Source organism: Ascaphus truei, chromosome 7, assembly GCF_040206685.1.
Source record: "Ascaphus truei isolate aAscTru1 chromosome 7, aAscTru1.hap1, whole genome shotgun sequence".
NCBI lineage: Eukaryota > Metazoa > Chordata > Amphibia > Anura > Ascaphidae > Ascaphus > Ascaphus truei.
This window is the reverse complement of record NC_134489.1, coordinates 63,929,365-63,944,286: the sequence shown is the minus strand read 5'-3', so window position 1 is coordinate 63,944,286 and position 14,922 is coordinate 63,929,365. Positions and strand designations below refer to the sequence as shown.

General features: G+C 44.0%; 2 protein-coding genes across 4 annotated transcripts in view; one reads left to right on the top strand and one right to left on the bottom strand.

The window, feature by feature from the left end:
- The window catches only part of LOC142499444 (uncharacterized), a 22,248-nt gene extending 19,582 nt beyond the window's left edge, over positions 1 to 2,666 (bottom strand). The window contains exon 1 of the mRNA XM_075608800.1: positions 2,303 to 2,666. The gene's annotated coding sequence lies outside the window, so the exon portion shown is untranslated. The remainder of the gene's footprint in view (positions 1 to 2,302) is intronic.
- RTN2 (reticulon 2) overlaps positions 1 to 14,922 on the top strand; it is a 20,350-nt gene extending 5,428 nt beyond the window's left edge. Inside the window, exons 4-9 of one of the 3 annotated variants that reach the window (XM_075608801.1) lie at positions 8,180 to 8,387; positions 8,513 to 8,651; positions 11,356 to 11,425; positions 11,549 to 11,595; positions 12,153 to 12,211; positions 14,535 to 14,922. In XM_075608801.1, the coding sequence (XP_075464916.1) occupies positions 8,180 to 8,387; positions 8,513 to 8,651; positions 11,356 to 11,425; positions 11,549 to 11,595; positions 12,153 to 12,211; positions 14,535 to 14,568 (557 nt within the window). In that variant the 3' untranslated portion in view covers positions 14,569 to 14,922. The other 2 variants (XM_075608803.1, XM_075608802.1) reach the window with 2 other exon arrangements.

Sequence of the window (14,922 nt, the reverse complement as noted above, 5' to 3'; positions counted from 1 at the left end):
AGAGGGGAAGCGTCGCGGGACTCCCCATCACGTGCGCCGCTACTGGAGAGGGGAAGCGGCGCGGGACTCCCCATCACGTGCGCCGCTACCGGAGAGGGGAAGCGCGGCGCGGGACTCCCCCTCACGTGCGCCGCTACCGGAGAGGGGAAGCGCGGCGCGGGACTCCCCCTCACGTGCGCCGCTACCGGAGAGGGGAAGCGCGGCGCGGGACTCCCCATCACGTGTGACGCTACCGGAGAGGGGAAGCGCGGCGCGGGACACCTGCCACTCTTGCCCCCCCCCAGCTTCCCGAACTCACCTCCTGCCCCAGCCAGATGCCACGGGGTCAAGGTAAGTCACACACCGTCTCCCACCCACGCACTGTCACCCAGTCACCCACACACCCACCCAGTCACTTTCACCCACTCAGTCACCCACTCAGTCACTCACTCAGTCACCCACTCAGTCACTCACTCAGTCACCCACCCACTCAGTCACCCACCCACTCAGTCACCCACCCACTCAGTAACCCACCCACCCACTCACTTAGTCACCCAAAAAATCACTTAGTCACCCACCCACTCACTCAGTCACCCACCCACTCAGTCACCCACCCACTCACTCAGTCACCCACCCACTCACTCAGTCACCCACTCAGTCACCCACCCACACACCCACCCAGTCACCCACTCAGTCACCCACACACCCACCCAGTCACCCACCCAGTCACTTTCACCCAGTCACCCACTTTCACTCAGTCACCCACCCACTCAGTCACCCACTCACTCAGTCACCCACTCACTCAGTCACCCACTCAGTCACCCACCCACACACCCACCCAGTCACCCACCCAGTCACTTTCACCCAGTCACCCACTTTCACCCAGTCACCCACCCACTCAGTCACCCACCCACTCAGTCACCCACTCAGTTACCCACCCATTCAGTCACCCAGTCACCCATTCAGTCAGTCACCCATTCAGTCAGTCACCCAGTCACCCACCCATTCAGTCAGTCAGTCACCCACTCACCCACCCAGTCACCCACTCACCCACCCAGTCAGTCACCCACTCACCCACCCAGTCAGTCACCCACTCACCCACCCAGTCAGTCACCCACTCACCCACCCAGTCAGTCACCCACTCACCCACCCAGTCAGTCACCCACTCACCCACCCAGTCACCCACTCACCCACCCAGTCAGTCACTCACCCACCCAGTCAGTCACCCACCCACCCAGTCACCCATTCACCCACCCAGTCAGTCTCCCACTCACCCACCCAGTCAGTCTCCCACTCACCCACCCAGTCAGTCTCCCACTCACCCACCCACCGACCCAACTCACCCACCCAACCACCGACCCAAAGTCACCCACTGACCCAAAGTCACCCACCCACTGACCCAAAGTCAAACCGACCCAAAGTCACCCACCCACCGACCCAAAGTCACACACCCACCGACCCAAAGTCACACACCCACCGACCCAAAGTCAAACCGACCCAAAGTCACCCACCCACCGACCCAAAGTCACCCACCCACCGACCCAAAGTCAAACCGACCCAAAGTCACCCACCCACTCAGTCACCCACCCACTCAGTCAAGTGTCACACACCCACCCAGTCACCCACACACTCAGTGAACTCAGTCACCCACCTAGCTGTCAAGGGGGAAGGGGGGAAGCCTAACCCTGTCGTACGCCCCCCCAAAATTATATCCCGGGCAACGCCGGGTCTCTCAGCTAGTATATATATATATATATAACTTTTTGGGTGTGTGTACATGTGTGTGCGCGTGCATGCTTGCATATATACTTTACATGTGTGTGTTTATGTGTGTGTGTGTATATATGTGTATATATATATATATATATATATATATATATATATTTATATTTATGTATGCATGTATGTATGTGTGTGTATGTAGTATATAAAAATATTACTTGTGAGCACATTTCCATGTCTTAGACAGGTCTGCAACCTTGCCTTTCACCATTATCACCTAGCATACAGTGCTTCCACTGCAGCAAGGGATTCAGGGAAATTACATGCAAATGAGCACACAGAGCCACCTTTTGTCATAAATCCATTATTACACGGAATCCTTAAGCCAATGCTCGCTGTTTTAAACACAGCTTTTAAACATAGCCTGGGATGAGATGCAAAGCCAGTGAACCCACTGTGCATACTTTTTGGACTTGTGTATATATGTGTGCATGAATTTATGTGTGAGTGTAATTATATCTACAGACAGAATATGTGTGTACAGTATAAATCTGAAGGTGTCATTGGCTGGCTATATATAGCTGTCTCGCTCTCTCCTCACCCTCTCTTCTTCTGTGACACACGGGAGCTGGTCAGAGAGTCAGCTTCTGGTTACCCAGGACTAGAAATAAGAGACAAGTTACTGGTGACTAGTTGCCGGATAAAACGGGAGAGAGAGAGACCATGAAGAAAGCAGGTGAGAAAGAGAGAGGGAGAGAAACGGGGAGAGAGAAAGAGGGAGAAATGGAGCGAGGGAGGAAGGGTGTTGGAGGGCGTGGAATAGAGAGAGAATGGGGGGGGGGTGTGATGAAGGGGTAGAGAGAAGGGGGGAAGGGAGTGAAAGAGAGGAAGAATGAAAGTGGGATATAGGGCGAGAGGGACAGAGAGAGAAAAGTAGGGTGAGAGAGAGAGAGTGAGAGGGACACATGCAGCTGTCAGTAAACTGAGACAGCCCCCCCCCCTCACACACCCAAAATAACCCCAGTGTCTCTACGAGAGAGCACATTGTCTGTGTGTGTGTACATACACATACATAAATATACACACACTACATGTGTATACTGAGAAATATACCTACCATTATTGTCTGTTTACAAACAACATAATCCGCCGTGCGGTACAATGCGGTCGGAAGACAATAACAGTAAAGTATCAACATTAGCATGCACTGGTACAGTAGCTCCCATGAGCTTACAATCTATAAGGAAGGGTGGAAACATATGCTTCAGGTGAACAAGTGTGGTGTGTTTCTGAAAGCTGCTTGCTTTGAAGCTGGTAGCTGGGATGTTCGGCCCTTTTTATAGCAGATGCTCAGTATTATTGTAGAGGCAGGAGGTAAAAAATGTAGGGCAGGAGTGGTCAACTCCAGTCCTCAAGTGCCACCACCAGGTCAGGTTTTCAGGATATCCCTGCCTCAGCACAGGTGACTGAGCCACTGATTGAGCCACTTGTGCTGAAGCAGGGATCTCCTGCAAACCTGACTTATTGGTGGCCCTTGAGTACTGGAGTGGGCCACCACTGGTTTAGGATATCAAGAGGAAAGCTTCCTAGAAGAAGTGAGTTGTCAGGTCGTGTTTAAATGTGTTCAGGGTGGGGGAAAGTCTAAATGTCCTGAGGCACGGAATTCCATAGGTGTGGCTCAGCCCAGCAGAAGTCTTAAGGGTGGGAGTGGGAGGAGGTGATTATGGGCAGAGCGAAGAGGGCATTGGGGAGAAATCTTTTAAAATCACCATCCCCCTGTTTGATAATATACGTAATATATGACTTGTCTATAGGGAAATATTTGGAGATGAGTTCTGAGATGTACTGTATAGTATGGTAGGCTAGCAGAGTTCTGTATGTGAGGACGATGTTATTGGTAACCAGTGTAGGGAGATAATGAGGGAGTGCATAGGATTTTATTGAACTCTGGGGTAAGAAAGGGGCAGATTCTGGCAATATTGAGGAGGTGGAAGCGGCATGATTTGGTGAGGGACTGTACAGTATGTGGGTGATGAAGGAGAGGGAGGAATCGCAGATGACTCCTAAGCATCGGGCTTGGGGTATTGGAGCTAAGGCACCGTTATTAATGTTTATAGTAAATATCAGTGTAGGGATGGAATTGGTGGGCGAGAAGATAAGAAGTTCTATTTAGGATAAACTGAGTTCAAGGCCTTGGTGGAACATGCAGCAGGACATAGCAGAGAGAAAATAAAAGAGACACTGCCATCTACTGCACTTTTTCGCTCACCTGCTGTCTCTGAAAGTCTCCCATCATACCACTTAGTTTGTAAGCTCTCCGGGGCAGGGATTTCCTTTCCTATTTTGTCTGATTTAGTTTGTTGCACTTATTGTATTATAATCCCCTGCATTGCATTGTCTCTGTTGTAAAGCTCTGAATACACAGTGGGTGCTATATAAATAAAGACATACATACAAAGATATACAATGAGTCACTTGGTTCCAGAGGGAGCGAAAGAGGTTTGAAAGGACAGCTAGACTGGGTATCATCGGCATAAAGATAATAAATTAGTTTTGTCTTTCAAATAGACTGCTAAATCTTGGGCACTAAAGACAGGGGGACGAGCTGGTGGGGGTGGGCAAGGAAGAGAATTAATAGTGGAGAAAAGATGTTGAGGACCGGAAAATAGACGAGATAAAAGAGTTGAGAAATATTGGTCTGGCCAGTGACAGGGCAGCATTGTAGAAAGAGAACCCATTTGTAACAGGAACCCCTTCTTCAGTGTGGGAGCCATTGTGGCAGAACCCGAGTGTGCTAGAGTGCCAGAATGGGGGCCTAAGGGGATGAGGACTACAAGTGGTAGCAGGAGCAGCTTGGTCTAAGGCCGTGATTATACCAAGTGCTGCACCTCAGGAGCGCTATTCTGTGACGTCACCCAGCGCTGCCGGAGAGCAGCATCTTGATTATACCGGGGAGGGAGCACAGAAGAAGCTTGGAGGCGTGGCCGTGAGCGGTTCGCCCTCATTGGCTGAACCGTTCACGTGACACGGCCGTCATCAGAAAAAAAACTAATTTGCCAGTCTCTTCCCCAGCCGACCGCTTTGCAGTACGGCGCGCTGCGACCGTCGCCAGCGGTGTGAGCACTTTCATTGGATTTATGCTACTAGTTGGGGAGGTAAGAAGATACTGTTTTGGGCAGATGTTGGTAGCTCTGGGCAGGACAAATTACATAAGGGAGAGACGAGGGGGACTAGAGAGTTGGTGAATTGGACGGGCTGTGTGTAAAGTGTGTGAGGGGGTAGGACTAGTGGGGGTTGCAGGAGGTAGAGTGAGGATAAAAGGGGAGGTTGTGATCAGAGGGAGTTTGGGGTATGTTAGAAGAGCCAGAGATAGAGCAGAGACAAGAGAATACAAGGTCAGCTGAGTTTCCAGCTCTACGAGTGGAAAAGTTGGTGCACTGAGAGCGACCAAATAGGAAGTTAGTGAGAGTGCAGTAGGTGATCAGTACAGTTAGGTCCGGAAATAATTGGACACTGACACAATTTTCATAATTTTGGCTCTGTACGCCACAACAAGGGATTTGAAATGAAACAACCGAGATGCAATAGAAGTGCAGACTTTCAGCTTTAATTCAAGGGTTTGAACAAAAATATCGTATGAAACGTTTAGGAATTGCAACCATTTTCATACACAATCCCCTTAGTTCAGGGGCTCAAATGTAATTGGACAAATTAGCACAAACATAAATACATTTTTTATTTTTAATACTTTGTCGAGAATCCTTTGCAGGCAATGACTGCTTGAAGTCTGGAACGCATTGACATCACCAAACGCTGGGTTTCCTCCTTTGTGATGCTTTGCCAGGCCTTTACTGCAGCTTTCGTCAGTTTTTTGTTCGTGGGTCTTTCTGCCTTACGTTTTGTCTTCAGCAAGTGAAATGCATGCTCGATCGGGTTGAGATCAGGTGATTGATTCGGCCATTGCAGAATATTCCGCTTATTTGCCTTAAAAAAACTCCTGGTTGCTTTCGCAGTATGTTTTGAGTCATTGTCCATCTGTAAAGTTAAGCGCCATCCAATCAACTTCGCTGAATTTGGCTGAATGTGAGCAGAAAATATATCCCTATACTCTTGAGAATTCATCCGGCTGCTTCTGTCTTCTGTCACATCCTCCATAAACAGTAGTGACATAGTGCCATTGTAAGCCATGCATGCCCATGCCATCACACTGTCTCCACCGTGTTTTACAGATGATGTGGTATGCTTCGGTTCATGAGCCGTTCCAAGCCTTCTCCATACTTTTTTCTTCCCATCATTCTGGTACAGGTTGATCTTAGTTTCATCTGTCCAAAGAATGCTGTTCCAGAACTGGGCTGGCTTTTTTAGATATTGTTTGGCAAAGTCTAATCTGGCCTTTCTATTCTTGGGGCTTATGAATGGTTTGCACCTTGTGGTGAACCCTTTGTATTTGCTTTCGTGAAGTCTTCTCTTTATGGTAGACTTGAATAATGATATGCCTATCTCCTGGAGAGTGTTCTTCACTTGGCTGGATGTTGTGAAGGGGTTTTTCTTTACCATGAAAAGGACCCTACGATCATCCACCACTGTTGTCTTCCGTGGACGTCCAGGCCTTTTTGTGTTGCAGAGCTCACCAGTGCGTTCTTTTTTTCTCAGAATGTACCAAACTGTTGATTTGGCCACTCCTAATGTTCCTGCTATCTCTCTGATGGACTTTCTTTTTTTTTGCAGCCTAAGGATGCCCTGTTTCACTTGCATTGAAAGTTCCTTTGACCGCATGTTGTGGGTTCACAGCAACAGCTTCCAAATGTGAATGCCAAACCTGGAATAAACTCCAGACCTTTTACCTGCTTAATTGATGCTGAAATAACGAAGGAATAGCCCACACCTGTTCATGAAACAGCTTTTGAGTCAATTGTCCAATTACTTTTGGTCCCTTGAAAAAGAGGGGGCTACATACTAAAGAGATGTAATTCCTAAATCCTTCCTCCAATTTGTATGTGAATACCCTCAAATTAAAGCTGATAGTCTGCACTTTAAGCCCATATTCATTATTTAACTGTAACTTGAATTGATTTTGGTACACAGCCGAAATAACAAAACTTGTATCAGTGTCCAATTATTTCCGGACCTAACTGTATGTTATAATCTCCTAAAATGATTGTAGGGATGTTAAGAGGGCCCATGGGGGCCAACTATGATCATATCTATCTATACACACACACACTATATATATATATATAAATGTAAATACAACTGTATGCTCATCTGCATGTCTTAGGCAGGTCTGCAACCCCGCCTTTCCCCATCATCACCCAGCACACAGCACTTCCACTGCAGCAAGGGATTCTGGGAAATGACATGCAAATGAGCACACAGTGCCACTTTTTGCTTCAAAAACCATTTTTAACATGGTTCCCTATAGGCTTAAGCTTGCTGCATGGTCACAGCTTTGAGCACAGCCAGGGTTAAGGTGCATACCCAAAAACCCACCCATAGACAGCTGTTTCGACCTATATGGGTCTCATCAGTGTGGGGTTGATTAACTGGGTATGCAAAGAAGCTAAAGGATAGGCCAACCATATATATATATTCTTCAGTATTAGGTGATACCTTTTTTATTGGACTAACAATTTATGTCATAGGACAAACTTTCGAGAGTTCTCCTCTCTTCTTCAGGTCAAGCAATACCTGAAGAAGAGAGGAGAACTCTCGAAAGCTTGTCCTATGACAAATTGTTAGTCCAATAAAAAAGGTATCACCTAATACTGAAGAACTCATTTATTCTGCACTATCGCAACTGGACTAACACGGCTATTTTCTGCTATATATATATATATATATATATATATATATATATATATATATATATATATATATATATATTATATTGACACTTTACTATTATATATATATATATATATATCTTTTTATATACTCTATCTCTTCACTATATATATATATATATATATATATATATATATATATATATATATATATATATATACACCCACATACCATCACACACCCTTTCTCTCTCTCTCTGTGTATATATATATATTCATAGCTTCTCTTGTGAATATTTTATGTACTTCAACTGAGTAAATTAATCCTCTCTCTCTCTCTCTCTCTCTCTCTCTCTCTCTCTCTCTCTCTCTCTCTCTCTCTCTCTCTCTCTCTCTCCCTCTCTCTTTATCCCTCCATATCTCTTCCCCTCTATCTCTCTCCCCTGCCCCTTCTCTCTCTCCCTGTCACCCCTCTCTCTTTCTCTCCCCCCAACCCCCAATTCTCTCGCCATCTTTCATCTCCCTCTAACTCCTTCCTGTTTCTATCCGTTTCTTTTTCTCTCGCTCTTTCCCTTTCTCTCATCTCCTCTCGTTATCCTTTTCTCTGCCCTTTCTCTCCTAATTCTCTTCCTCTCTTCTTTCTTCTCTCTAACCCTCTCCACCCCTTGCCCCCTCCCTGTTTCTCTCTCTCACAGTTACAGACCTCCTGTATTGGAGGGACACTACTCTCTCAGCAGGCGGTCTCACGTCGCTCACGCTCTCTCTGCTCTGCCTGTCTCAGTTCAGTGTGATCAGCGTAGTGTCTTACGGATGTCTCATCCTCCTCAGTGCGACGGTCATTCTGCAAGTGTACTCTCAGCTCCTGTGCGCTCTGCATAGAGGAGACGGAATCAACCCCTTCCAGTAAATAGCAGAGCGGTGTAGTATTATAGTGTGTCTGCCGACAGTATGCACCGGGTGTAAGAGTGTGAGAATGGTGTAGTGGTGTGGTGTAGCAGAGTAGAGTAATAGTGTGTATCTCCCTGCAGGATGTACCTGGACGCTGACCTCACACTTTCCGCACAGCAGGTGGAGGACTGCTCGGCCTGCGTTCTTTCCTTCTGCTGCTCCACACTCTGCACACTCAGGCGTCTCTTCCTGGTGGAGGATCTGAGGGAGTCACTCAAGGTGACACAACAACTACAAAACTACACAATGTGACACTACTACACTCAATGTGATGCTACTAGACACAATGTGACAACTACATAATGGGACTTGAACTGTCATACCGATGATCCCTCAGTCTCCTGGGCATCTCTCTTTAACTTCATCCTTTGGCCTCCACCAAAGGACCAATTCCAGAACCCACAAGGATGGTCACTACATAGAAAACGGTTCCCTCTCTGATATAACTGTCTTCCCCCTTCCGCTCTCTGACCATCACCTCCTATTATTCACCACCACTCATTTCTGTCACCCCCCATCTACCTGTTCTACTCGCTACTCTCAAGACCTTTGCTGCATTGACCACTCTGCACTGGCATCTACCCTGAACTCTAACCTCTCTTCTCTCTCTTCTTCCTCTGAACCTGACAATGTTTTCAACTCTTACAACTCTACCCTCCCCTCTTCTCTTGATCTATATGCCCCTTCTCTGCTCCGGCACACAGGTCCCGCTAACCCACGACCATGACTTAATTCACAAATACACTACGGACACACGTGCACTCGCTCTTCTGAATGCCTATGGTGGAAATCTCATACTCGGGCTGATTTTCTACACTATAACTTTCTCCTCTCCTGTTTTAACTCTGCTCTCTCTAAACAACACAACCAAACAACACAACCAAACAACACAACTGCTCCTCGCTCATCAACACTCACAAATCCAGTCCATGCCGTCTTTTCTCTGTCTTTACCTCTCTCCTCCGACCTTCCCACACTTCCCATCCTTCCCTCACTTCTCCTCAAGCCTTTGCCGATCTCTTTAAAGGTAAGGTGGATGCTATCCACAATGAGATTCCTTATGTCCCTTCCCTCTCCTCTCTGCTTCTACCTAGACCTCCTTCCTCCAGTCTTGACTCCTTCTCTCCTGTTACAGAGTTGGAAGTTTCTAACCTGATTTTCTCTTCTCCCTCTACCACATGCCCTCTTGATCCCATTACCTCACAACTTATCAGAACTCTTACTTCTGTCTTATTCCCCACTCTCATCCACATCTTTAGTTCCGCCATGTTCTCTGGCACTTTCCCCTCCTCGTTTAAGCAGGCACTGGTCACATCTACTCTCAAATACACCCTAGACGCTACTTGCCTTACTAACTACTGTACTGTATCCCTCCTACCGTTGTCCTCCAAACTGTTAGAATGTCTTGTGTTCTCCCGTATGTTCAACTTTTTCATTAGCATGCCCTCGTGGACCCTTTACAATCGGACTTTCGTACAGCTCACTAAACAGAGACGGTGCTCACTAACATTTTCCCCTACTTATCCCATGCGATCTCACTGCTGCCTTCGATACTGTTGATCACTCTCTTCTCCTTCATATTCTAAACTCTCTTGCTATCCGTAACCAAGCCCTGTCCTTGTTCTCCTCATACGTCTCCCATCACACATTGTCTGTCTCTGTTGCTAACATGTCTTTGTCTTCTGTTGATCTGTCTGTTGGTGGTTCTTAGGGCTCTGTTCTGGGACCTCTCCTTTTCTCTCTCTATACACTATCACTTGGTGACCTCATCAACACTTTTGGCCTTAGGTATCATCTCTATGCAGATGATACACAGATATATCTATCCACCCCGACCCTCACTCCTGAAATCCAGCCCAAGTCTGGGATTGCCTCCTGGCTATATCCTTGTGGATGGTGCTCTGCCGCCTTAAACTTAATATGTCTAAAACTGAGCCCCTCATATGTCCCCCCAAACCTGGCCTAATATCCTCCTTTCCATCACAGCAAACAGTACTACCACTTACCCTGTCGCCAAAGCGCGTTGCCCAGAAGTGACATTTGACTCGTCCCTTTCCTTCACCATTCACATTAACGCTATGGCTAAAATGTGTCGCTTCTTCCTTCATAACATTGCCAAGATCCTCCCTTTCCTCTGTCTATCTTCTGCTAAATCTCTAATGGATGCCCTTATCCTCTCCCGACTGGATTATTGTAACATACTACGAACCGGCCTCCCTGCCTCACAACTTTCTCCTTTGCAATCCATCCAAAAATCTGCTGCTTGAATAATTTCATTCTCGCCCAGTCTCTGCTCATCTCCTCCTTAAATCCCTCTCCTGGCTTGACCTCAAATTTCGGATTACCTACAAAGTCCTCATTACCTTTTACGGTTCTCCACTCATCTGCTTCTGCACTCTACAAATAACTGTCTCCTTTCCACTGCTTTCACCTCTGCTTCTCTCTCTCAACTCAAACCTTTTCCCCTCACTGCCCCTTACCTGTGGATCTCCATCACACTCGGTATATGCCAAGCACCCGCTCCCCCCACCTTTAAGACAAACCTTAAAACTTGCCTCTTAAATGAAGCATTTCAATAGCCTGGACTCGTGGCTCTTGTCCCACAACCACAATTGCTCCAACCAGCCATTGAAGCCAAGCACAGCCATCTACTGCACTTACTCCTTCACCTGCTGTCTCTGTCAGTCTCACAACACAACACTTAGATTGTAAGCTCTTCAGGGAAGGGATGCCCTTTCCTAGTGTCTGATCTTGCTTGTTGCACTTATTATAGTTTCCTGTACAATGTTGTTGTTGTCTCTTTTGTAAAGTTCGGAGTACTCTGTGGGCGCTAAATAAATAAAGATATACATACAATGTGATAACTGCACACAATGTGACAATATACCCTGACCCCATAGCTGCTCCTCTCTCCTCCCTCCAGTTCCTGCTCCTGCTTTATCTCCTCACATACGTTGGAGCCACATTCAACGGTCTTACTCTGCTACTCCTGGGTAAGAGTGCTGGCTTCAGAGCCAGACTGGTGTAGTAATGCAGTGCAGCAGAGCTGGGAAGTAGGGTTGTGTATTAGATTGGTGTAGAAGTGTGGTGTGCTGAGAACTCTTTCTGCCTTTCAGGTGTAATTGGAGCCTTCACAGTTCCAGTCCTGTACAAACAGCATGAGGTAAGTGCAAATCATCCATCTGCAGAGCATCTCACCCCCTGCAAAGCAACCCTTGCAGAGCATCTCACCCCCTTTAAAGCATCCTCTGCACAGCATCTTATGCCTGCAGAACATCTCAAACTCTAGAACCTCTCGCCCTCTGGTGTCTCACCTCCTGCAGAGCGTCTCACATTCTGAAGAGCATCTCACACGCTGCAGACCATCTACCTCCTACAGAGCACTTTACCGCCTCCACAGTGTTGCACCCCCTTCAGAGCATGTAACCCCCTCAGGACATCTCCCCGCCAAACACATCTAACTCCCTGCAGAGCATTTTTACCCTGCACAGCTTCCCACCCCCTGCAGATTGCCTGGGGCAGAACTACCATGTGTGCAGCAGGTGCAAGTCTCCGGGCCCCCCTTCTATGTTCCTCCTCTGCCCCTGCAGATCATCTCATCCCACCGCAGCACAACTCACATCTTTATGAGCAGCACACCCTCACAGTATGTCTCACCCCTATAGAGCATCTCGCCCCCCTGCAGATCGTCACTCCATTAACTCCTCCCTTCCCCTACAGGGGCAAGTTGACTATTATGTGTCTTTCGTGACCAATCAGCTGAGAGAGATTAGAAAAAAGTGAGTCCCTCATTAGCAATATTCATTACTAGGTGTTTAATATAAATTCATCTTAATTAATACAACTTTTGATAATTAAAATATGAATTATTTCAGCTAATTATACACCTTTTAATAATAATTAAAAACAATTATAATGCCAGTTTAAGATATGTATATTCATTCATTTTAATACATATGATTAATTATTATAAATATGGTGTCAATTTAATATATATTATTCATAACAATATGTCATATGCTATTCCTTAATATTTTGCAATTTTAATATATATACTAAATCCTTAATATATTGCTATTCTAATACATCAGTAATATTTTGTTTACATCTTGCCATTTAAATAGATACCAATAATTTCTATTTCAATAAATATTGTTTACAAATATTATTGTGTGTTATTTTTTAATATTTATGAGCAATAGGGAGACAGAACCGCACACAAAAAATCCATTGGGTTTTGGAAAAATGCGTGTCTGGCAAAACCACCTGTGTTTATATATATATATATATATATATATATATATATATATATATATATATATATATATATATATATATATACACACACACACACACACACATACAGGAGAATGTGTGCGGCTGACTCGTAAATCAGCACATCATTTGCTGCAAAAATATAGACTTTTTAATGTACAGTGTAGAAAAATAGCACTTTTGCTATGTCTCAGACAGGTCTGCAACCAGGGATTCTGGGTAATGACATGCAAATGAGCACAGTGTGTCACTCTTTACTTCTTATCCATTTTAACAGGGAACCCTATAAAGATGTCATTACCCAGAATCCCTGGCTGCAGTGGAAGCACTGTATGTTAAGCGATAATGGGGAAATACAGGATTGCAGACCTGTTTGGGACATGTGACTGTGCTCTCAAGTGGTATATTTATTCACTGTTCGCTGTACGCTGTACGGTCACTTATTTTTACCCACCATAACTATTTTTAATGTCAGGCTTTTTGATGAAACTAAGTGGAACAAAAGGAAGAGCTAGCAATTCAGGGCAGCAGCCCTTTCGTCAGATCAACCCTCATGGATGATTATGAGTAGAATAACATAATTTAATAATATAATACAATAATATGAATACTATAATTAAATCATACCATAAGACATTAATAAAAATATAAGAAATATAATACAATAATAACATGATATAATATAATAATATGGTACAGTATAATATATAAAACAATGTAATACAAAAATACTAATATACAGTATATTACAATAATAATCACTTTATATCATATAAATATAATATTACATAATATATATAGCCAGTGGTCGACAAATCACCAAAAAATCTACTCGCCACACAAAAAAATCTACTCGCCACCTAGTACCACGTGTGCTGCTTGGGCCAATAGGAGCTCGCCACGATGTTAAATCCACTCGCCCGGGGCGAGCAAATGTATAGGTTTGTCGAACACTGTATATAGCCATATAACAAATATAATATAATACAATATTGATACAAACGGCTAAAATACAATTCAATAATAGTATATATACCATAATAACATAATACATATATAATAATAGAGAATAATAATATATTTAATATAATAATGCCTTTTATAATAGCAAGCAAAGACGGGAGGGTAGCCATGTTGGTCCTTTCTTCCACGTAGTAACAAAGGAGGGAGAGGAAGTAGGTGATACCTGATGAAGGACCCTGAGAGGTTGGAAAGCTTGGAACATATCAAGTACTTGTTGGTCCAATAAAGGTCTCCAAACATGTACTTCCTCTCCCTCCTTTTGTATATTATAGGGAAGTGTGTGCTGTAGTTTCTTCTTCCAGCCACTAGATGTCGACACCTCCTTGTGTAATTCAACACATTCATGGGTTATTGAATAAGAAAATATTATTGACTGCGCAATTAACATTTGCCAACATTTCATTCGTTTTTGTAATTATTAATGCCCTAATAATGGTAATTATATTTTCATACTAACAATAATACTAAATAAATAATAATAAAACAACATTTAAATAGTGATTACTAAAATAAGAGGAAGTCTAAGAAAATAACAATAATAAAGTGAACATTAATATTAATCATATTAATAATAGTACTAATAATATAGTTAACATTAATAGTTATAATTAATAATACAATTTGTACTGTATTACCATATATAATTAAATATATATATATTTATTTATTTATAAAATGTTTTACCAGGAAGTATTACATTGAGAGTTACCTCTCGTTTTCAAGTATGTCATATTAATTGTGAAATATGATCAGATTTATATTATTAGTACTAATGTGAATTAATATTTTTCCTTATTTTGACAGAATTCTGGCACGATCGGCAGTCAAAGAAGACTAATTGATAATTAATTAGCACAGGCTCTGACCCGCACACCTTTGTAAACGCCTTACCAACAGTATTAAAAATGGCAAACCCTAGCCCATTTTCATGCTACCAGAAGCAATGCACTGCAGGGGCAGAATTACTTGCCATTTTTCCGGAGAAATATTTTCCCTGCTATTTTAATTAATATTATAAATTAAGATTAAATTATAATAGTATTGATTAATTAAAGGAGTAATTCCGCCTACACATTTTTGTTTCTGCTAAGTTCCCTTTACGAACAATAATCTTGCCAGTTTTCTGGGAAACTTCAATGTATGTATTTCTGATCTAGATGTTTTTCCGATAATAAATCTTTTTTGATTTTAA